General features: G+C 39.8%; 1 protein-coding gene across 9 annotated transcripts in view; it reads left to right on the top strand.

The window, feature by feature from the left end:
• phldb1b (pleckstrin homology-like domain, family B, member 1b) overlaps positions 1 to 24,500 on the top strand; it is a 126,047-nt gene that overhangs the window by 4,975 nt on the left and 96,572 nt on the right. For 3 of the 9 annotated variants that reach the window (XM_047391664.1, XM_047391668.1, XM_047391669.1), the window contains exons 1-4: positions 12,059 to 12,233; positions 13,103 to 13,204; positions 16,960 to 17,083; positions 18,101 to 18,271. In XM_047391664.1, coding sequence (XP_047247620.1) covers positions 12,198 to 12,233; positions 13,103 to 13,204; positions 16,960 to 17,083; positions 18,101 to 18,271 — 433 coding nt within the window. In that variant the 5' untranslated portion in view covers positions 12,059 to 12,197. Of the gene's footprint in view, positions 1 to 12,055; positions 12,234 to 13,102; positions 13,205 to 16,959; positions 17,084 to 18,100; positions 18,272 to 24,500 lie in introns of those variants that run through there. The other 6 variants (XM_047391666.1, XM_047391670.1, XM_047391663.1 and 3 more) reach the window with 6 other exon arrangements.

The following is a 24,500-nucleotide window of genomic DNA, read 5'->3' as shown; positions in this document are numbered from 1 at the left end:
GGAATGCTGGGTTTTGGTTGGACCCACATGCAGAGCAGAGTAATCTCGAACTCTAACACAGGCAGATCGTGACAGTGCCTTACTCTTTTTGTTTCCATGTGACCTCTAAAGGTAACTTGTATTTTGAGAAGCTCTGAAAGGACACTCGTTCGCATAACTGTCACAATAATGACAGCTTGCTCAGAAGTTGGAACTTGGATCTGGGAATGACATAATTTGAGAGTTTATAGTATTCCTTGTTGCAAGGTGGAAAACCAGTGGGATTCATATTTTAATTTTCAGTTTTCTCAGTGACCAGGCTAACTACTATCAACTGTACACACTGATATCAAGATATTTCTTTCTATTTTTACGTCCCACTGGTTTTATGAGATTCAAGCCATCAGAGGTGCAAATTAACATTTTTTTTTTTTTACATGTTTTCTATACAGGGGGTTTTATTAGATTTTTCTAACTTGGAACCTTAAAATTCTGGGCCTGGGCCTCAAAGCCACAGCTCATGATGAGTTGAGAACTTTATTGAAAAGACTGCTCATGTACTTGTAAACTGGAGCCTCTCATTTATCAGAAGGCCATTACATAAAGTAAAAACATTTTTTATACTGGAGTAGGAGTAGTATCAACCTCATACAGAAAATGTAGTTCACAGTGAAATCCAAATATATTTAAAAGTTTTGAGTAGATGTAATAATAAACACTCTGATAACTGATAAACAACAATATTTTTTGTTTCATCTAACTGAACTGCGGTGCCCTGTACCTTTTACCAGCTGGAGGCACTCAGTATCCATCATTCAGAGCGTGGCCGGGGTTAGCGGTGAGTTCTTTGCTAATCTGCTCGTATTATTTTGGTGGGAGGACCCGTGAAGATTTTCAACTGATTGGCCTACGATCTCAGAGCAAAGTTTCATTTGATGAAACTGTTTTGATTTCTCAGCAATGGACAGACTTGCATACCCCGTGGTATTATAGTCATGTAGTAATCTTGCAACACATGCATTATTCATTATGGAAACTTTATAATAATCAGAAAGTGTTCTAAAAGCATTCTCTTTGGTTTCTCCTGCTTTTATTGTAAGAGGATTACCATCAGTCCAGGATAACGTCTCAGATTTTACTTTTCTGATCAAGTAACCTGAATATTGTCAGAATACTTTCATATGTAGTATCTTAGGAAGGAGGCACCCCAGTGAATCAGAAATGGGTTTAATACCTTTAGGATCATTTCTGACTATTTGTTTTAAATGAAATGTGGATGAAAAGTCCAAAATGAGCGATCTTACGTGTCATGTTTGTCTAGATGTTCAGTAATGAGATGAACTAATGTGGCAATAGCATCCTCTGTTCCATGCCTGAATTTGCTCTGCATTATACAGAGAAGGTCAAATGACAAGGTGTTTAGATCTGAAAACTGCAATACAAGTCCAAATCATCACCCCTCCACTGCCATGCTTCACTGTTGATTAGTTCAACTTATTTGTGTAAGTTTGTTGTGTTGGGTTTTCTCCAAACATGCAGCTGTACATCATGGTTAGTTATCTGTCCTTTGAACCTTTCTGCCCAGAAGCAATTATTCTTTGATTCCTATGGTTTGATTAGATCTGAAATTGAAACGTAAGCTTGTTCCCCTTGTTGCATGTTTTTGTAATTGTACAAACATGAATTTTAACATTTAACATTTTGAATCCTTTGGAGACTCAGATGAAGCTCGGATATTTGGTCCACATCTGTGCTGCCCTGTTTGCTGAATGGTGTTGGTCTGCATCTTTAAATGTGAGCTGTTCTGCCTCCTCCTCCTCACTTCTATAAATGTTGTCTGAGCTGTACGTTTAGTTCCCCGCTCGGTTATGTCCATGAAAGTACACAAATAGAAGTTTTGAAACAGTTTAAACATCCCTGCCACTGCTGTCAGGATGCTGCCTCCTTGTAAACTATTTAATCTCCGTGAGTCAATTTACAACACTCAGCCGAGCTGTGTAAATACAGCTAAAAAAGCCACTTACTCAGAATTTAATGAGGTTATTTAACATGCTCTATCCTGTCTGTTGCGGCGTCAGCAGCCATATTTGATCAAATAAGTTGCCTTTCTTTTGTACAGTGTGCACCAAGCAATTTGTCTGTCTGGTAAGGAATCCACAATAGAGCTGCACTTCTTCTCAAGGCTTGTGTTTACTGCATTTCTGTGGTTTCTTTATGTAACCCTGTTTGCATTCACCACAGGAAAACAAAATCACTCTGCAGCTCATGTTTGACCTATCAACAGAGCTACTCTAGTATGAATGACGGCCAGTAGAGAATCTATATATACAGTTGAAACCACATATTTGATTACACTGTACAAAAAGATACGTTGCCTTTTTTCTGACATTTTGATATTAAATCAGACTCAGCCTTTTCTGTTTTAGATCAGGTAGGATTAATTGTATTTACTAAATGTCAGAGTAATGAATGAGATATTTAAAAAAACTAAAGTTTTATTACTTTCTTAAAATTTAGAAATTTCCACACACCTCCTAGAATTGCCTTTTGAAATGTATTACTAGAGTCAAACTTTTTCCATAAGCTTCTCACAATAATTTGCTGAAATGTTGGCAAATAATGTTATTTAATGGCCATTTTATGGCCTACACATACATGGGGAAGACTGTTGACCTGGCAGATGTCCAGAAGACAGTAACAAACACCCTCAACAAGAAGGATAAGCCAAGAAAGGTAACTGATAAAGAAGACGGTTATTAACAGAGTGCTGTATCTAAACATATCCATAGGAAGTTGAGTGGAAGGAAAACATGTGGTAGAAAAGGAGTACCGGCAACAGGAGTAACCACAGCCTAAAGAAGATTGTCAAAATCCATTCAAGAATTTGGGGAGATTCACAATGAGTGGACTGGGGAGAATCCTACACATAGCCTACAAGCATCTCAGCTGGGCTTAGGGGAAAAAAAACTGGACTGTTGCTCAATGATCCATAGTCCTCTTTTCAGAAGAAAGTAAAGTTTGCATTTCATTTGGATATCAAGGTCCCAGAATCTAGAGGAAGACTGGAGAGGCACAGAATTCACATTGCTTGAAGTCCAGTGTGAAGTCTCCATATTCAGTGATGGTTCGGGGTTCCACGTCATCTGCTGGTGTTGGTCCACTGGGTTTTCTGAGGTCCACAGTCAATGAAGCCATCTATCAGGAAATGTCAGAGCACCTTATGCTTCCTTCTGCTGACTAGCTTTATGGAGATGCTGCACAGCACAGCAGGACCACCCCACACTGCCAAAGATACCAACAGCTGATTCAATGACCATGGTGTTACTGTGTTTTATTGGCCAGCATACTGGCCTGACCTGAACATAGAGAATCTATGGAGGATTGTCTAAAGGTCACCAGACCCAACAACACAGATGACCTAAAGGCTGCTATTAAAGCAACCTGGGCTTCCATTACACACTGCATTGATGCAGTAACTCAAAAGGAGCTCAGCAAAGTATTGAGGGCATAGAAATGAGCAGACCTTTCAGAAGCCTGACATTTCTGTTTAAAATAGGCTTTTTATTGATCCTATGTAATATTCTAATTTTCTGAGAGACTGAATTTGGGGTTTTTATTTTCTTTAAGCTATAATCATGAAAATGACTGAAAATAAAGGCTTGAAATATTTCACTCTATGTATAATGAATCCATATAATACAAAGATTCATTACACATAGAGTATCACTCTTTTTCAGCTACAATAAATATTGAACTTTTTCACGATATCTTAATTTTTTTTTATTTGGGTCTATATAAATAAACTCAACTGAATTTAAACTGAATTCAATTTAGATGAACATGTAATCTCCTGGCTGATTTCCTGAGATGTTGCTTCCATATTACAATATAATGTTCTTCCCTCTTGATGCCATCCACACCAGTCCCTTCTGCAGCAAAATACCCATACATGGATGCTCCCTCATTTGTTCTTCACAGTTGGGAAGGTGTTTTCAGATTTTCAAGTTTTTTGCCTTCAAATATGTATAACAATTGTCAATTTGGCCACTCACCTCAATTTATGTTTCATTAGACATCAAGACATGTCTCCAAAAATCAGGGTCCTTGTACTCGAGTGCATTTGCAAAATTTGATCTGGCTGCTTATGTTGCTTCGAAGTAATGGCTTCCATGAGTGACCTTCCAGTGAAGACAGAAATGTTTCACTCTGTAGCTAGCTTCATTCTACACAAGGTCTTTTGCTTTTGTTCTGGGGGTGTCGGTGGGGTGTGTGTGTGTGTGTATGTGTGTGTGTGTGTGGGGGGGGGGGGGTATGATATTCTAGACATTCCCATGCTGTTTAGACTTGTTTATGCTTGTTTAAGCAGATGAACATGGCACCTTCAATCATCTTGATATACCAAGGATGATCCAGACTTGAAGGTCCACATTTCTTTTCCTGATATCTTGGCTGATTTCTTTAGACATTTTTATAATGTCAAGCAAGCAGTGTGTTTGGGGTGATGCATTAGAATACATCCACAGCTGTGCATTCATTTAGGTCAAATGTTGTGAATTAACCTAACAGAACCTGTCACAAGCTGACATCATAATCTGTGCCTTGATGATAGTAAAGACATAATAACCTTGGTATATGTAACCTTCTGACTTTGAAGAAAGTAATGAAAGAAAAATACCACAGGCAAACAGTGTACATGAAGACTGTGAAGAGAGATATATGATAATATACACAGTTAACAAATGTGAAGCTTCAGAAACATGAATGTCCATGCAGAACAAAATCCAAACTCCAGCAGCAGACCTCAGGAGGCTGCAGCTAAGCTGTGTGGTTAGGAGCCAGCTGGGTGGCAAAGCAGAGAAAAAAATGATCCACTGCATTTGCCCTGATATTCGTCCTCTGTCATCTTTTCACTCTGCCATTTCCTCCTTCATCAGCCTGAAATGCTGTTGTTTACAAATTTAAAGAGAGATACATGTAGGATCACTGAATCCAGCTGTTGTCTGTAAAAAAATGTACTACTTCTTTTTTTGTTTATTTAGATTCTTTGTCTCCAAGCCTAAATAATGCACCTATCAGTCTGCAGCCAATTTCCAGTCTCCAGTTTTGTGAAGCTTTGGCCTTTCCAAATCGATTCTAGCTGATTGTGACTCCTTTTATATAAGAACAGCTCTGAAAATATTTGTCTTTCTAGCCCTCCTAGCAGGAGGGCTCCTGAAATTAATTATTAATTTCAGGAGCCCAGGTCATTACTATGTTTGCAAGAGAGCAGTAAACCAGCATTTACTATTTTAACCCAAAAATAGAATGTTTACATAGTAAACATTCAAATTGTCTTTAACATTGACGTTAGCATTAGCAAAACAACAATTTACATATTCTCTTGGAGGAGGTAAATCCTTCCCCTAACTCTGTAATCCTCCTAAATCCAGCATGTTCCATAACAGACGAAGGTTAAAAGCTGAAAAAGATATAACAGACCAAAGTTGCTGTAGTCTGTTAAACCTTCCTGTTATTTGCTGAAAGTCTTGCTCTCTCTCCTCTACAGCCTGAATAAACAGCAGATGCATCATTTGACTTCATTATAAACACTTTATTAAAGCTGAAAATAATTCGCTTTGAGTCTTCTTCACTCAATATCGACTTTCGCACAGAAGAGTATTGTTGCAGTGTAACCTGGAAGGTCTCAGATATGGTTCAATCTCTGATGGTAAAAAATATCAGATTTTTGAGATTCTGAGAAGCTCGGCTTGTTAAATATATATTTCGGTTTTCTCTACCCAGTGGTATGAGTCAGGAAAAAGTTAGGTGGTAGAAATGTAGCAATGAACCAAGAATTATGATCTTAACACAGGCCTGCTTTTTTGAGGACATGAAGCTTCTGTACATGGACGTTTGTTGATGAAGTTTGCAGGTGTGAACATAGGTCTGCAGGGCCACCATGGGTTCAAACAATATGACTCCACCCAAGGTTTACACCAAATTTCTACCCTACCCATTTTTAAAAGTTGTAAAATATAGACATTTTATCAGTACTGTTACTTTTTAGAACTACTAAGCAACATATTACAGTGACAGCCAAACAACAGAAGGGCTGTTTCTGATCTTGTGATGTAGATTCTCATGAGAACCTCAAGATCACAAGAGAATTCATCCTACCTCCAGGCTTTGTGTTTACAGCTGAGGCCAAAGTGAAAAAGTGAAAGGCTTTAGGTGGGATGGCTAGATGTGGTTTATTAACGCCTAAAGCATCAAGTGAAACATAAGAGTTTTTCTTCATAGACATGCAAAAAGCAAATCTAGTATAATTTTTTTAGGAGATGTTTTCTCTTCATTCTACTGGCTGAAATATCAAGAGGAAGTGTCTTGACCAGGTAACCCTGTACATCACATCATCTTGCTGAAAGCCCTTGTCGCATTACAAGCATTATTTAGAGACAATTTTTTTAACGGATCAATGTAACAAATAAATGTCGAGTTTTGGGGGGATTTTATTAATTCCAGATTGGAAATGAAAGCTCGGTGGGTAAGATGACCAACTCTCACTCTTCTGGGGAGTTACTCTAAGTTTTCCTCTATTTATTCATTTCGCATCATCTCCAGATGAAGCTCACTCCAAATAAGGAAAATGCGTGCACTCAGTGGAGAACCTTGTGGTTTTGTAAACACAGTGGTACATGGATAACTCTCTGCAACGTGCTGATCTATCTGCAAATTCTTGCAGTGTTGTAATGTGCCCTACATGTTCTCTAGTCTAATGTCATCTCCTTGGTCTTTCTCAGACAAGCAGCAAAGAGGCTGCTGCCTTTACACTGCATCAGCGGACTTGCCGTTATAATGAGTTGTATCAGTTGTATCTGTATATTTCAGGATGATGTTGTCCATGAGTGGGGCAACATAGTAATTAGTTATGTGTTCAGGGGACACCTTGTACCGAGAAGGACTTTCAGTTTTTTACCCCATGACATTGTTCTTGCTTGCCTTTCACATCAATGATAGAAGACACGATGTCCACAGGAAACTAACCCTCCAACAAGACCTTACTACACATTTGGCAGTGTAGCATTCACAATTTGATCAGACCTCAGCACCATGAGCATTGCAGACCACAGTCATGTGACTGAGACACTGACCCAAAATTAACATTACTTAATCTCATGCTATGCTATGCAGACATTTCACTCAGCTTACATGCTGGAAGTGAAAGTGGCACTAAGACCTGTTTTTTGATTGGTTTAGCAATAATTATATGACCCCTTGTGGGCACTAATAAAGCACAAACATTTCATTTCTAAGTTGTCAGTTGATCCTTAAATATGGTATAAAAAAAACAAGATGGTGGTGTCACAACAGATGGCTAAGCATCCTGGCTAAGCAGAACAATGTGAATTCCACACTCTTAATACACATGCACTGTTCGGGACAGGAGCACATGGAAAGTGACACAAATACTTCAAAGACAAAGCAGGAATTCATGTTCTACAGAATCTTCTAGATTTCTTCGTCTTTAGACCCACATAACCCATGTTTTTCAATAAACCTGCATACATGGCAAGATAGGAAACAGAGTGACAGCTTTAACCAATAGATTCATTTCTCATAGTCTCTTACATATTTTTTCTAATTTGAACGATTGAAAATATTGATGTTGTTAGCGCCTAAGACCTCTAAACTAATGAGGCCTGTAGCCAAACCATAAGTCTGCAGACAGTTTTGTTCTCAGATAGTGGTACGCTGGGTTTGTTACTGGTACAGATTATTGTGGTAGGGTCTGTTAATGGGAAAAAGGTGTTCTCCACTGGGCTAGTGGGGCTTCATAATGCAGACAGGTGTGTTTGCAGGGAAGTTTGTGACACACCTGAAAAGCCTCACTACTGTCCTACCTCCCATTCATATTCCGTTCCATCTCTGTTTTCATGTCTCTGAAAACATTTTTCATAAAGTGTCTAATACAGTGTATTACCTGTGGCTTCAGACTGCATCTCCTCTGACATTATTTGTTCCAATTTATTCCAACACATGATCAAACCTGCCTGGTGGCTGCAAAGAGTTCTTTTGAATAAAACAAAAAGTGCCTTTGGGTCCAAACATTTGAACAGTCCTCAGTTCAAGAAAATTATTGTGCGAAGATACAACGTTTACAAAAGTGTATTTACCATAGCTTTTTACATTTAATTCAACTATACAAAGTAGAAGACAAAGGAACCAGAGTTTACAGAATGACTGCTGACTAGAAATAAAGCCATTTTGCTCTTTGCACAGTGAAGCTTTCAATGATCTTCTAATGTAAGAATAGTCAGAGGAATATTTGCCCATCTCATCTTCTAAAACACAGATACTTAAAAGTGAATTACCTGTGTACCCTCTTTGGGATGTAATAGCAATGGATAATAAAATCGCTGAGGCAAATTCTTCTGATCATTTGGTTCATAATACCTCCAAAGTTCAGGGAAAATTTAAGATGCCCTTTAAATTTGCCCTTTTAAAATTCTGTTATTTAAGTTCCCAATTTGTGTGTGTTGTTAGCGTAGATAGATGAGATTCTTTAATGCAGGAAATTCTGCTCAACATAAAACAATAGCAGCTCTTTCTGCTCTGGCATCAGAAGAGGGAAGATAAAAAAGGGAGGAGAGCCTAGTTCATATACTTCATAGCTGCAGTTGTCTGCCTCAGGGTCAGAAAGAAATATTCTTTGATCTGGCGGAAACCAAGACCCATACTGAAAGCAATATGGGAGCTCATTGGTGCTGTAGAATGAAAAGAATGACTGTACAAGCGGATTGTAACAGTAAATGATAACAGTCTGTCTTATTTATTGATGTCAAAAAGTGGCAATGAGGGAGCTTCCCTACCAAATGTGGGTGGTTAAACAGCTGGAGGCCAACAGGATTCATTTAAGAGAGGAACAACCGCCAAGCAAGCCTCAGGCTTTGATGTGAGTAGTATAAGTGTTTTAGTAAAATGACGTTGCTTCAAAAAGCATTCTACATCAGAATAAAGGCTGTGAAACAAAAGCAGAAATCTGTAATGTATTGCTTTTTTTCAAGCCCTATGCAACAAACACAGGAACAGCACATGTGATTTTCATTCTCTCCAAAGAATAATTCATTGTATGAAAACAAAAACTGAGCAAAATGAGATACTAACCATCCTCAAACCTGTTGGGGGAAAAAAACATTTGACCTTTTTGAAATATCACCTTTTTTCAATCACTAAGGGGGCAAGAAGTCAAGTCAGTCTGTTTAGAAAGATATGCAAACAGTCTTGTAGAAGTCGATGGATATCATTTCTCCAAGTCTTGCCCCAGAACAAAAGTTTTGTTAAAAACATTTAAAAGACAATGTGGTCTTATATCACAAAATGTGTAAATGTAGAGGAAAGGTTATTAGGGTTGATCAAACTGCGTGACTTTTAGTTTCCTAGTTCAGGCATATCTTTGAACAGGGCATATGGGTTAAAAAAAGTATCAAGAAGGAAGGAGTCAATTGAGTTGGTTTGTGTATCTGATCAGGATGTTTACTGAACACCTCCCTTCAAATATTTTCCGAGCACATCCCACTGGGAGGGAACCCCAGGGCAAAGCCAGAACTTACTGGAGGGACTATCCCTTCTAGCCTGGGAAGCCTAGGAAATAGTATAGAAGGATCTAGAGAGAGGGATGTCTGGGTTTCCGTTTTGGACCTCTGATCTCAGGACTGATCTCAGATAGGTGGAAGACAATGAAAGGATAAAAAGGGACAGTGACCGCTCGACCTAAAATAACTGTAAAAAGGACGTCGACGTCCAGGTTTTGGAGTATTTTGTCGCCTGAACATTTTCAATAGGTGATAAATCACAGACTCCAGGCGGGGAGAGCACACCACTCTGTGTGTGCAAGTTCGTGCTGCTGAAAGTCATGTGGAGAATGCTCTGGAACCACCCTGCTTAAATAAACGGTGGACTTTTGGGAAAGATGCTGTCTTAAAGTATTAAATAAAGTTTTCTCAACTGTTCCCTCGGAGTCATCTGCATCCATGGCATTCTTCACACATGGGAATTGATGCACTCCACATCTTGTCCATTTTTGCCTATAAATATCTGAAACAGTTGCTCAAAATGCAACATGTGATCTTAATTTGGGAGTTTAAAAAAGTCACAAGGCCAAAAGCTGGATATCCTCTAGTTTTTGTGTTGTGTATTAATCCACCAACTTGGCAGCATTATATGATGCTGCTCTGGGCTTATCAACTACTTTTTAAAAACTGCATAAATACCCATTTCTTCTGCCACATGCAATCAGAGAATTACAACTTTGACAGAAAATCAATATTTACTTATGTTACCCAGAAGAAGCAATGATTAAACTGCCAAAGCCTCATCTGGTACATTACTGTTAAACCTACACCAGAACCCGTAAATGCCTCTGGCTATATTCTTACTACCATAAAGATACTAATTTCTAAGTATTACTACATATTTGAGCAGTTGTGAAGCAGTCCGTTTTTCCTTGTGAAAACGAAACAGCTTTTACAGGTCAAAGGAACTAAGTGTTCAAGCAATCCCATTGCATCAGTGGAAAAATGGACTGTTTCTCCAGCTGCTGGTGTTCTAATTTATATAATAGAGAGAGACCAAACAGTGATGGCTTACCTTTAGTTTACTGACTTTACAAATCAGATTATTGATGCCAGCTTGCAGGCAGCCCCCAACAATATGCAACAAACTTGCATGAGCCCACCCTTGACTTTGAAATGGCTGCGTTTTCATTTTAGTAGTACCTGTTCGTCTGCATCCATGCATACTCAAAAAAATCTGTGAGGTCAAGGTGAATAAATTATTTTAGATCTAATGCAGTAAACTTCAAGTACTGCAGATGAACCTACAGTTACAAGCCAGACAGAGATGAATGGGGGTAGACTGCGATATTAAGGCAAACCTATTTACTCACCGGCCACTTTGTTAGGTACACCTTGATTTGCCCTTTTTATGTTCATAACTGCCCTGATTTGTTATGTTATACAATTAACAAAGTGTCAGTAACATTCTTCAGAGATTTTGGTCCATATTGAAGTAATCTGCAGTTGCTGCAGATTTGTCAGATGGACATCCGTTATACAAATGTCTTGTTCCACCAAAGAGGCTCTACTAAACTCAGATCTTGTGACTGTGAAGGCTACTGGAGTCCAGTGAACTTATAGTGAGGTTGAAGAAGCCAGTTTAAAAATGATTTGAGCTTTGGGACATAGAGCATTATCGTTCTGGAAGTATCCACCAAAAGACTGGAATACTGTGGTTATAAAGTGATGGGCATGGTCAGCATCGATACTCAGGCAAGCTGTGGTGTTCAAACAATGCTCATTTGGTACAAAGGGCGGCAAGCTGTGCCACAAAATGATCCTCCACACCTTTCAAATTGTTTGTGTGAAAGCCTTTTGGGTATCCGTTAGAAAAATGAAACATAATAGACTGACAAGATGCAAACTGTTTGAAAACACTGTGAGAATACTGGAGCTGGCTAACCATTAGATGCTAAAGTTCACATCTGCTCTCTTACCTCCCCTCAGCAGTAAACTAAAGGGTTATTTCCAGAAAGGGTTTGAATTGATTTTTTCTTTTAAACATCAGTTTATTATTATATTATATATTTACCATGCATGTGTTGTTGTGAGCATGATGATAAAGCTCTCTCATGCTAATAAAACAGTAGCAATCAAATGATGTTGCCACATGAGCAAGTGTGGAAAAGACCACATAGTGCTTGTATATGCATTTCTGAAATACCTTACATCTTCCTGCTCATGCTTTATTCATAGTAGCCTGTCTAGGCTGTTCACTGTTGGCACCCTGTTTAATTTCTGGCCCAATATTTCAATCATCATTAAATTCTTTTTTCTTTAAATTGCTCTTTTCCTCACTTCTCTCTTTTGATCACTGTTCACACACATACACACACACACACACACACACACACACACACACACACCTACGCCTCTCTTTGCTTTATGTGAGTTAAAGCTGCCTTTTAGGAATGTAGGTCTTAGTTTAGTGGAGCAGGCAGCAACAGGTCTGACCTCCTGAGTGGTAGTTTGTTGAAGATACCGCACCGGTAGCTTTAAACAAAAAGATACAGACAGTGTTTCCCCGAAATAAACAGCACTGGAGTCGCTCTGCAGTCTTTAAGCTGTCCTGGCCAATAAAGCTGACTCTGATAGGATTTATTCAGCCAGGAGGAGCTCTTTGACATGGAGGCAATGCACTTGCTGGACAACTGGAGAAAGGTAAATATAACTAGCTGATAAGAGAGATTAGCATTAATGGAAAAACTGATTCAAGCTGTTTTTCCTGCACAGGAGTTTACAGATGAAACTTTCCAAATATTTCCTTTTATTTTCCGGGCTGTTTTGTGAATCTCTGCTTGGTGCTTGCTTCAGGCTGACTGCATATGATTTCATGGTTCTGCCAGGAAAGCAAACATGAGGATATTTGCTGCACTGTTTAGTTAGCCTGAGGCCAAAGAACATCAGAAACATATTTTCCATCCCTGCTGCACAACAGTTTGCACATGCAGATCTCTGGAACGTTCTGTGACTAGGATAATTATCTGCTTTCTAACCCCCTCTGCATACAAAACCATAACGTGTCTCATGTCTCATCTAATGAGTGCAAAAATATATTGTCTCACACTCATGCAGATGTGGTTGCTTAAGACTTGTGCTAATATAGACAGTAAGATTATAAAAAGAGGTTAGCCCTGTGTTGAATTAATGGAAATACCCAGAAGGAGCCCAGGTAAGAAAGATACCCTTTTGGGATTTGTGTAAGCATCTGTGGGGAGTATTCAGTGAATGTGTTAACTTCTGACGAATTTAAATGTGTAGGATTGTGTAAATATGTGTTCCTTCCTCTGTCTGCCATCTGTTTTTTGTCTTTGTGATGACAGCATGAATCACACCTTTAATGTGATGGTATGTAGGCGGACAGAAAGGAGGAATCCCAGTTAATATAGTCAGGCCTTCAAAAATGATTGTTTCATGAAGTTACATGAGAAGACAAACAATGCAAGGCTTTTATACAGTAATCTGTGTTTGCTTTGTTGTTGGCAACTTTCAATTCTCAATGTCTCAGTGTTGTCCTCTTTCCTTCCCAGGATCTTCATGTGTCCCAGGGAGACGTGGACAACTCTGTGGACATGGATCGCTTGAACAGGAATATGCCTGAGTTCGGAAGGCAAACTCACCAGGTTTTACAGGTGAGTGTGTGTGTGTGTGTGTGTGTGTGTGTGTGTGTGTGTGTGTGTGTGTTTGAAGTAGTGATAGAAAAGAGCTGGAGGTTACAACTTGAAAGCCTCTTTTGAAGGACACCAGCATGTGTTGCTACTAAATGAGAATGAGAGTATTTGTTGATGTGGTCGCTTAGACACATTAATGTTGCTCCAACTCTCCTCAGATGACAAACACAGAATTAAAGAAGCTGCAGGTTGGGTGAGGCAGAACTGCTGGAGTGTACTCTGACAGCAGATGTCTGTGTGTTGTTAAGTACCCTGAGTAATTAGACCCTGAGATTGGATGCTTCCCACCTGCTGCCTTTGACAATCCTATTAGGCCTTAAGGGGAGAGGTTTATGTGTGTGTCTGTCCTTATGTGTGTATGTGAGGAGTGGTCTTCCTATATATAATAATAAATTATTCATCAAAGATGGTGTTGTAGTGCTGATGGTTTAAACTTGTTTTGCTCGCACACAAGGCCTGAATTTCCTCTTTAGACCAATGAATGTTGCTGTAGAATATGGCCTCGCCAAATAAATTAATATTCTTTTAAGTTTCAAACATTTGGTAGAAGGCAACTACAAACTTCAATGTATTTAATGGGGAATGTATGTGATAGGCCAACACAAAGTTAAGCATAATTGGGAAGTGGAAGAATAATGCTAGAAAAGTATTATTATTTTACAAAGATAGACCTTGAACATCTGTCCACCTTTAACTGCAAGGTTACTTCCAGGATTGCCTTGTATTTAGCTCCAGCACTCTTCCCAACACTTCTGACCAGCTTCCCTGTTCCTGCTGAACAAAAACATTCCCACACCATGATGCTGCCACCACCATGTTTCATGGTGAAAATAGTGTGTTCAGGATATGTCATGGCGTGGGAGGGTTTTGCAGGACCAAAGTGCAGACAAGAGCGAGGAAGCAGCATGGTGAGTAGATGAATTGTTTTTTAATGATTTGAACCAGTTAACTTACAGTCTTAGGCAGAACATGAAAAAACACAGGCAGGAGGAACCAGTGGGGAACAATGACAATCAGGGAGTATAAATACTGAGGGAGAGTGGTGAATGGACCAATGAACCCAGGGAGTTAATCAGAGGGGAATTAAGAACAGCTGGTGGAAGACAGAGAGTGAAGGCAACTGGGGGAGGGTGACTAACAAACACTGATGAGCAGGGAGCATAAGGAGGTAACAGATAACATCTAAGTGAACTGAAATAAGTAAACAATGAAACTACCAAAAGAACATAAACAGGGAGAAAATAGATCTACAAACGAAAACATCCAACATAGGAATTCAGGGAATTAACAAACACCTAAACACCAATATGAATGTCCATTTTGCTGTGGTCTGACGAGAGCACCTTCTTCCACATACTTGCCGTGTCCCTGGACCTCTAATGCTTTTTTTTATGATGTGACGAAGGTAACTGGTTGCTCTGGATCTTATGAAATTCCTAATCAGGTGGAATGCAGGAACTTTGACAACCTGTAATATGGAAATTATTTGCAAAATTTCTCCTAATGGTACATGAGTGTTTGCATGCATTAGATGGCATGATGGCAATGTACTCATGCAGTCTGAAGTATCTATGCAGACAGAAGAAAAAGGAGCACACTGTTACAGAGTGCACCACTTGGGAGCAGCAGCACACAGAAGATAGATCCCGGCACCTCCCCACTCCTCCCATTACTCCCTGTCAGCCTTCCCAGCATGACAGTTTTTAACTCAGTGATCCTCTTAGGTTTGACCCCACTTCACCATTGGACCACTACAATCAGATAATCCTTGTATGACACACACAGATAGCAACCCAACACGGGCGGGGTTCAATTATCAAATCCCAAGTTCCAAATAAATAAGCACTAAGACTTAAAAGTGGAACAAAAAGACACAGTCAAAGTATGTTTTAATATGGAAATCTGTGCTGCTGAGTGAGTCCCCACCTATCAGAGTTCATATAACTCTTCAGCTAGCCCAGGACATAATTAGCCTAAAACAAAAACACCAATTGCAAATAAAGACCAGAGAAATGTCAGGACTTCAAAATACTTAGGATCAAGATTGATAGTCACTTAATAATGATGAAACCCAGTCTGTTGAAAAAAAAAACTAGAACCAGGTTTTTCACCTGATAGACAACTGTGAAAGCAGAATAAATGCACATTGCATGATCAGGGTAAGGTGTGGCCCAGTGGGTTTAGGGATGGTTGAAATGTTGAGCCTTGCATTACTGCAACGGCACGAGAAAGTAGCACAAATTGTAACTGTATAATGCAACAGTTCAAAGGTTTATAAAATAGTAATTGCATGAGGTTCTATGATATCTTGGTGGCTGAAGCTAGTAGAAACCCACTTTCCCCTCAGTTGTGGTCTGTATAACTACTATACTCCCTGTTGATGTCTTTCTTTTAATTCAGTGTGGGAGTATTCAGTTATCTACCTCAGGTGAGATACCAACTGCTCATAACCTCTCAACTGAATCCAACTAAAGAAACTGTCCATTTAGAAGTTCGTATATGCATTAAATAGGCACTGAGTGTGAAATGATCAAGACAAGAAGAAAATAAGTCATAATGGATAAGGAGGGGCTGCACAGTGGTGCAGTGGGTAGCACTGTTGCCTTGCAGAAAGAAGGTCCTGGGTTCGATTCCTGTCCAGGGGTCTTTCTGCATGGAGTTTGCATGTTCTCCCCGTGCATACATGGGTTCTCACCCAGTACTCCAGCTTCCTCCCCCAGTCCAAAGACATGCCTGTTAGGTTAATTGGTTTCTCTATATTGCCCTTAGATGTATGAATGATTTTGTGCATGGTTGATTGTGTGCGATGGACTGGCGACCTGTCCAGGGTGTACCCCGCCTCTCGCCCATAGACTGCTGGAGATAGGCACCAGCTTCCCCCTGACTCACTATGGAAGAAGCGGTAGAAAATGACTGACTGTAAATAAGAAAATTTGAAGGCTGAATTCCATCACCCTGCTTCTGTTTCAGCACCCTGGTATTATGCATACGGCATAAAGTACTTTACTAAGCAGGAAATAAAAATTAATTTATTCAGTGTTTTGAAACCCTAGGAGGGCTAGGAGAAAATCGCTGCGGTGGGATTAATTTAACGAAAAGCAAATCACTAAAAAGCAGAATTGTCTTTATATTCAGGCTGTGCTGAGAGCGCTCAACACAAGTTATTTCTCTGAACAGCCTCCAGGAGCCTCATGCCTCATAACTGTGGAGAGCTGTTACCATGGTGACTGCCCCCCCCCCCCCCCCCCCCACCCCACCCCTTGCTCAGCTGTGAGCACATGGTGGTGCTTCAGGCAGAGCTTGCAGGAGGAAGAGGACACACACACACACACACACACATTCCACACACTTGCACTTTTCTTAGTGTGTAAACAGGAAGAGAAGTCAGTGTTTTAAAAAGTTCCTTCTTTTTATCTCCAGAGAGGAGATAAGAAGAGAGATCCTTTGTCTGTCTGTCTGTCTGTCTGTCTGTCTGACTGTCTGTCTGTCTGTCTGTCTGTCTGTCTGTCTGTCTGACTGTCTGTCTGTCTGTCTGTCTGTCTGTCTGTCTGTCTGTCTGTCTGACTGTCTGTCTGTCTGTCTGTCTGTCTGTCTGTAGGATGTACAAGTGAAGCTTTCAAATTCTGCAATGACCCGAACTTATCATACCCTCATCATCATCAACTTTAATACAGTTGTGTTTAAATTGTGCGCTTTTGTAAAATGCTTGTCTGCAGAGTACCCCATTGGATTTAATTGAGACTGGAAAGGGCCTGAAGTTTCAAGCAGAGCGCCCCCACCTGGTCAGCCTGGGCAGTGGACGACTGAGTACGGCAATCACCTTGCTGCCCCTGCCTGAGGGTGAGCCAGCTGTTTCGACACAAACTCAGCACAGCAGTTCCAGACAATTGGCACAAAAACTGATCCAAAAAGCTCCCAAGTACTTCACTGTTTCTAGAGAAAATAGAGCTGATGAAGAAAGATCACAAAAAATTAGAGGAAATGAGTAAAAAACTACCATTGCATTGCTCTAGCCACACTTTACTTCCATCAAATTTGTTCATCATTATTTTAGTACATTTCTTTTTATTTAAAGCGTCACTCACACAGATGAGGACTGATGTCTCCTTTTATGCTATGATGCCCTGTGTTCTCTGAACAGCAAAAGTCCTCCGCACCTATGACCTAACCCCTTTGTTTCAGGGTTTTGTGCAGGCTAACAGATTGTCCACATAGCTCAGTGATTATTTGTCAGCTGTCTGTGACATTGTGTTTGAAGATTGCCTCCATTTTGAAGGATGCCTACAGGTTCATTGAGTTCTTTCACTTTTAATCAGTCCTTGCCAAAACATTCCTTGTAAACATGACATAGATTCTTGAAATTTCTTCTCCATAAATCAATGAAAAATCTACCTAAATGCGATAGCAACTTTGTCAATAGCTTAGTGTTCTCATATTACTTAAACACATGGGTCCATGTGCTGTATTACCTGTATGCCGTTGCACTAGAACATAAGCAATGACCATCTAAAATGTTTTCCAAGAAGTTGCCATTTCCTCCCTTCCATTGACTGTACCTAGAACTGTTCCTGAGGAGAGTAACAACTCTCTGAGAAACGGAATACATTGATGAAAACAAATATATGTGTAGAGGTGATGGCTGCTGATCATTGTGCTTTTTGTAATGACCATTAAATTGTAAATAATAATTTTTTGGGCTCTATAAAAATGATTAGATTGGATAAAAATGTTTTGGAAAGCAAATTTCCCCTCTTTATACATGCACATTACATCATATCAGTACAGCTTACACGATCAGAGGTAAATCCTTTTTATGGCACCACCTTTTTGAAGGATAATACATCTCCCTTCCTTTAGGCCGCACCACTCTGGGGTATGGTGCAGTGGACATCAACATCCAGGGTCCTGGGGTGGCAGCCCATCACTGTTACATAGAGAACAAGTCAGGGGTCATCATGTTGCATCCCTCTGGGAACCTCTGTGCTGTTGATGGACTCCAGGTCCAACAGCCCACCCGTCTGTCACAAGGTAAGAATCTTTGGCTTTTTGCAAAAAGCTGCAGGTTTACTTTCTGCCTGATCTAGTCGTGTTAGCAATCGATCCCACAGCTCTCCACCTGGTAATGAAAATGCTGCGAATGCTTCTAGTGATCAATGGAAGAGCTGCCTGGAGTTCCTGCATTAATGAGTTAACTGAGTTAGCTCTGCTATGCTCTGGTATGCAGAGACTGATAAAACCAGAAGGAAGTGAATTCATCTGCCAAAAGTATGATGTGTCTTTTATTTAGTGAGGGGAGGTTTTTTTTTACACAATACCTGGTGATTGACAGTAGACGAGGATTGTAAACATGATACATATTTAATAACGTGGACCAGCTCAGCGTATTACTCAGGACAGGCTGATTGAAGCAGATTGAAGAACAGTTTTATATGGCTAAAGGGCAGACATGTGTGCTGGTCTGAAGTTGTTTTCTGCGCTGTGCTGGTGGAAGCTGTGAGCCTAGACACTAGAGCTGTTCTTTAATGACTGACTGCTTGTTCCTGTTATTGCTGTAAGTGTATCTTGAAAGATGCACAGGCTGTGGATAAAGACAGTTGTGGAGTCAATTGGATGTGAAGAAAGGAGCTCATAATAGAATAGAATGGTACTCTGTTGCATTTTACCCAAACATTTTAAAAATGTCATTACGTCCAGACAGAATTGTGCTAACTTATAAACAAAAGGTCAAAACAACAGTTAGCAGACATGTGATTTTACACATTGCATGTCTGCCATCCAGCTCTTTCTCTAAGTCTTTTGTATTTTATAGTACCTTGCAGAGATATGGATCTCCCGTAAAGTTTTTTATAGTCTGTCACATCACAAGGAGGACAAACACAAAGTAGAGCATAATTGTAAAGTGGAAGAAAAATTATTTTTTTTTTACAGATAAAAATCTTAAAAGTGTGGCGTATAATTGTGTTCAACCCTTCTGAGTGGATTCTTTGTTGAACCACCTTTCAGTTGAGTTACATCCACAAATCTTTTAGGGCATGTCTCATCCAGGTTTCTACATGTAAAGACTGAAAGTTTGACTTATTCTTCTTTGCAAACTATTGTAAATACTCTACCAGATTAATATACTGCAGTCAAACCATTCTATTGTAGTTCTGGGTATATGTTCAGGGCCATTGTCCTGCTGGAAGAGCACAGACTTAATAAATGTTTTGGAGTGTTTAACTGTTATTTTTTTCAGGATTGCCCCATATTTAAAACCAGCCTGCTTTCCTTTCCCTGCTGAAGAAATGCATCTCCACATCATGATGCAGCCACCAGCCTGTTTCACTTGAAGGGACAATGGGTTCAAAATAAGAAACAGTGTTAGTTTTCTCAAACACATGGTGTTTTGCATGCAGGCCAAAAAGTCTGATTTTAGTCTCATCTGAACAGCACCACCATGTTTGCTGTGTCCCCTACAGTCAGAGTGGGTTACTTGGCTTCATCTCTGATCTACATTCTATGTTCTCCTTGTCCAGCCTGTCAGTTTAGGTGGACGTCAAGGTCGTCATACTCTTTCCATGTTAAGATGATGGAATGAACTGAGCTCTATCAGACATTCAAAGCTTGAGGTGTTATTTCAGAACTAATCATGCTTTAAACATCTCCTCAACAATCTCCCTGAATTGTCTGCTGTGTTCCTTAGTCTTCATGATGCTTTTTGTTCACTAATCTTCTCTAACAAACCTCTGAGGCCTTCACAGAAGCAAAGGATTCATACTGAGGTAAGGTTACACACAGGCTTTAGGATTTGGAGTTGTTAAGATTTTATTTAGGGGTATCACATTAAAGGCGGCTGAACTCAAATGCATGCCACTTGACAGATTTGTATTTGTAAAAACAACTGAAAACCATGTATCCTTTTCCTTCCACTTCACAATGTTCCACTACTTTTGGTTGGTCTATCGCATTACATCCTAACAAAACTATAATATAATAACCATTTGTGATTGCAAAGTGAAATGAAACGTGGAACTGTTCAAGGTGTATGAATACTACTGTAAGAGCACTTTAGGCTTTCACAGCAGAGCCTGACTTTGACTAAGCTCTTCTACAAAATCATTTTTCTTCACAAACTGTTCCTGACTGGACATACTCAATGAACACTCAACTAAGAGTACAAATATGCATGTCAGGCATATTTTCCCATGCAGATTTGTTACACAACAGTGATTTCAGTGAGAAACATCATTGTACTCAGCATCCTGGAACTATGATGTAAGACTGTCAATGTTAGTGAGGAAGTAAAACTGTATGTCTTTCACTGTTAGTCACTTCAAAGCCCTGTGTGGAGCAGGCAGAACATTATGAGAGTGAGTTGAGGGGATACTATACAGCAAAACTCACAGCTTCGAAATTTCCCTCTGCGCTACTGCCTAAATCACTCATGGTTAAAGTGAAATGTTAATAAAAAAATGTACCCACCCAAACATTAGCTTCTTTAATTAATCATTTAGTATCCACAGCAGTGCATGGGTTTGTGTTGTGCCTGCGTGTTTCTCTGCCTCCTGGCATTTAGACATAGAACTCTGGCAAAGTAACCTGAGTGGAGACATGGCGCTATTTATACTGCCCCCTCTTCCCCAGACAGAGGCAACCCTAAACCCAGAGGAGGCTTCAGGTTGAACGAGTGTGAGGGGAAACCTGAGTACACTGTCAGGCTACTGGAGGCCAATGAATGAGCATTCTGCAGATCTAACTTTTAAGCAGGAAATGGATCAGACTTTATTGGTCATTTACCACTCCCATATATTATATGAGTAAGATGTTACAAGACGCTTTAGTATCTGGGAGACAAGTGAGGCATTGATGGGTGGAGAAGCTGCATCGCAGCACACCAAGGCAAGATTCTCCTGTGTGCCAAAAGTCCTTCTTACTCTACATCCTTTGGCTTTTCCTTTAAATATATTATCTAGACCTCTTGTTGCCTTTCACTTGTCAGCAGGTCGGATTAAACAAAATCAAGCACCAACAAGGAGATATTATTGCACAAAACAAATGTGCCCTGTAAGATTTATTAGAGTGTAAAAAAGTATTTCTGGGCAAATTTGACTCTTTTGAATATTTGGCTCTCCGGGTAAAGAGCCCTGTCCGAACCATGTTCTTGAATATTTACAGGCCTCCTAAGTCCAAAACAAACTTTTTCAGTGATTTTGATGAGCTTTTATCTGTGATATGTGTTGATTATGACTGTTTAATTATTGTTGGAGACTTCAACATTCACATGGACAATCCTGAAGACAGAAGTACAATAGATCTATGTGACACTCTTAGAAATGTTAGTTTGACTCAACATGTTAAACAGCAAACACACAAACAGGGACATATTTTGGACTTGATCATCACTAAGTGTCTAAACATTTCCAAGGTGTCTATAACTGATGTTGCCCTATCTGACCACTTTTCTGTTATTTTTGAAAGCATCATCTCCAATGGCTCAGTTTGCCAAAGAGACATGATAAGAAAATGCATCTTTAAGGACGGTTTTGCTGAAACATTTAACCAGATTTAGTCTTCTACCGTGGAGGTAGAAGGCCGTTAACACTTTGCCCTGTAACACTGTAGATGAGTTGGTAGAAAACTGTCATTCTAAAATCTCGGACATCATCGACGCAATTGCTCCAATTAAAGTGAAAGTTGTTTCTGGGAAGAAAATGTCTCCATGGAGAAGTGCTCCACCAGTCAGAAGTGAAAAAAAGGATGTCGAAAAGCTGAACGCAGGTGGCGAAAGACTGGACTTCAGGCTCACTATATTTTCTATAAAGAGAGACTATACAGATATAACCTACAACTGAAAAATGCAAGAGAATCTTTCTTTTCTGAGATCATCAGCAAAAACATTAACAATGCTCGTGCATTATTTGCCACGGTCGACAGGTTAACAAACCCTCCTGTAACTGTAGCATCTGAACTCCACTCTACCAGGGCCTGCAATGAATTTGCTAACTTCTTTACTGAAAAACCCCAAAAGATCAGAGGAGCTGTCAGCACATCCACATCAACTCCAGTACCAATGTTGTCTCCAACTAGACTTGATTTTGACAAAATTTCCCAATTTCACCAAATAAACTACAAAAACTTTGAAGAAATCGTACAGCAACTAAGCTCTTCTTCCTGCTGTCTCGATCTTTTACCCACACCTTTCCTTAAGAAAGCTTTGCCCGTCATAACATCTGATTTAACACAAATAATAAACACATCCCTTTTGTCAAGTGTTTGCCCCCAGGCCCTGAAAACAGCAATTATCAAACCTCTATTGAAAAAGAGCAACTTGGACCAGCTGCTACTACAGAACTACAGGCCTATATCAAACCTCCCTTCATCCATAAGATTATTGAAAAAGCTGTGTTTCAACAGTTAAGCAACTTCCTAACAACGACCAACCGCTTCGATGTCTTCCAGTCAGGCTTCCTCCTCACCACAGTACAGAGACTGCTCTTGTCAAGGTGTTCAATGACATCCGTATAAATGCACACTGGAAGAACCACAGTGCTTGTACTATTGAACCTTAGTGCAGCATTCGACACTGTTGATCACTCCATTTTATTAGAGCGCCTGGAAAGCTGGGTCGGCCTTTCTGGTACAGCTCTCAATTGGTTTAAATCCTACTTGAAGGACAGGGACTTTTTTTGTGTCAGTAGGTAACTTTACATCAGAGAGCACAAAAATCACATGTGGCGTTCCCCAAGAGTCCATCTTAGGGCCCCTTCTATTCAATATCTACTTGCTCCCCCTAACTCAAATTTTAATAAACAACAACGTAAGTTATCATAACTATGCAGACGACACACAGCTATACGTTACGATGTCACCAGGTGACCATGAACCCATTCAACGCTGGGTAAATGCTTAGAAGAAATCAATGCATGGATGGGCCTAAATTTTCTTCAGCTGAATCAAAACAAAACTGAAGTAATAATCTTTGGACCAAAGAAAGAGCGTTTAAAAGTTAGCACACAGCTTCAGTTAATACAGCTAGAAACCACCAGTCAGGCTCGAAACCTGGGTGTAGTGATGGACTCAGACCTGAACCTTCAGAGGCACATAAAAACAGTAACAGGGTATGTCTTCTATCACCTAAAGAACATCTCCAGGATTAAAGGACTCATGTCTCAGCAGAACCTTGAAAAACTACTTCATGCGTTCATCTTTAGTAGAATTGATTACTGCAACGGTGTCTTCACAGGTCTGCCTAAAAAGTCGATCAGACAGCTGGAGTTGATCCAGAATGCTGCTGCCCGTGTCCTCACTAGAACTAAGAAAGTGGAGCACATCACCCCGGTTCTGAAGTCCCTACATTGGCTCCATGTAGCTCAGAGAATAGACTTTAAAATACTTCTGTTAGTCTATAAATCACTGAATGGCTTAGCACCAAAATATATTACAGACTTGTTGTTGATAAACCACCCAGACCTCTCAGGTCTTCTGGCTCAAATCGACTCTGCATACCCAGAACCAGAACCAAACATGGAGAAGCAGCTTTTAGTTCTTTTGCTTCACAAATTTGGAAAAAATGCCCAGAAAACTGTAAAAGCGGCGAAACCCTAAGTTGCTTTAAATCAAGGTTAAAAACCTATTTGTTTAGAGTGGCCTTTGACTGTGCCATCTAAGCATAATTAGTTACGTTTTCAGTCCAATTTTCCCTTTATTTTATTTAATTTTTTTCTAAATTACCTCTGTTGTTTGATTTTCTGTATCATTGTAATGTTTTTCCATGTGTACAGTGCCTTGAGTGCCTTGTTGCTGAAAAGCGCTATATAAATAAACTTGACTTGACTTGACTTGTAAGCTTTTGACAGTAATCCTCTTGGATTGGATGTGTAAATTAGAAGAGTTGGTGGAGAGAAATCACTTCAAAATCAAAGGCATGTTTAAAGTAAGTCAGTTTGCTAATAGCAGGATATAGGTATGTTGTTTCAATCTCACAAGACGAGAATAACGGCTCAGATCAAAACATTAGGTGGGACAAGCCTCATTTTATCCGTTATTCCATATTTATGCAGAGTTGTTAAAGAAATTGTCAATTGTCAGCTCTATCCTACAACTGTTCTCCAGATCACTCGGATTGTGAGGACATCTCCTGTTCACAGTCCTCTTCAGGTGACCTGCAGGTTTTAGTTAAAAAGTAACTTTGTAACTTTACATATTTTCATTCACCTCAACAAAAGCTCCAACTTCACCTGAAAAAAGTAATCCCAAATCCTGATGCTGCCACCACCAC

This window comes from Girardinichthys multiradiatus, chromosome 18 (genome assembly GCF_021462225.1).
Source record: "Girardinichthys multiradiatus isolate DD_20200921_A chromosome 18, DD_fGirMul_XY1, whole genome shotgun sequence".
Classification (NCBI taxonomy): Eukaryota; Metazoa; Chordata; class Actinopteri; order Cyprinodontiformes; family Goodeidae; genus Girardinichthys; species Girardinichthys multiradiatus.
This window is presented reverse-complemented; position numbering and strand designations above follow the sequence as displayed.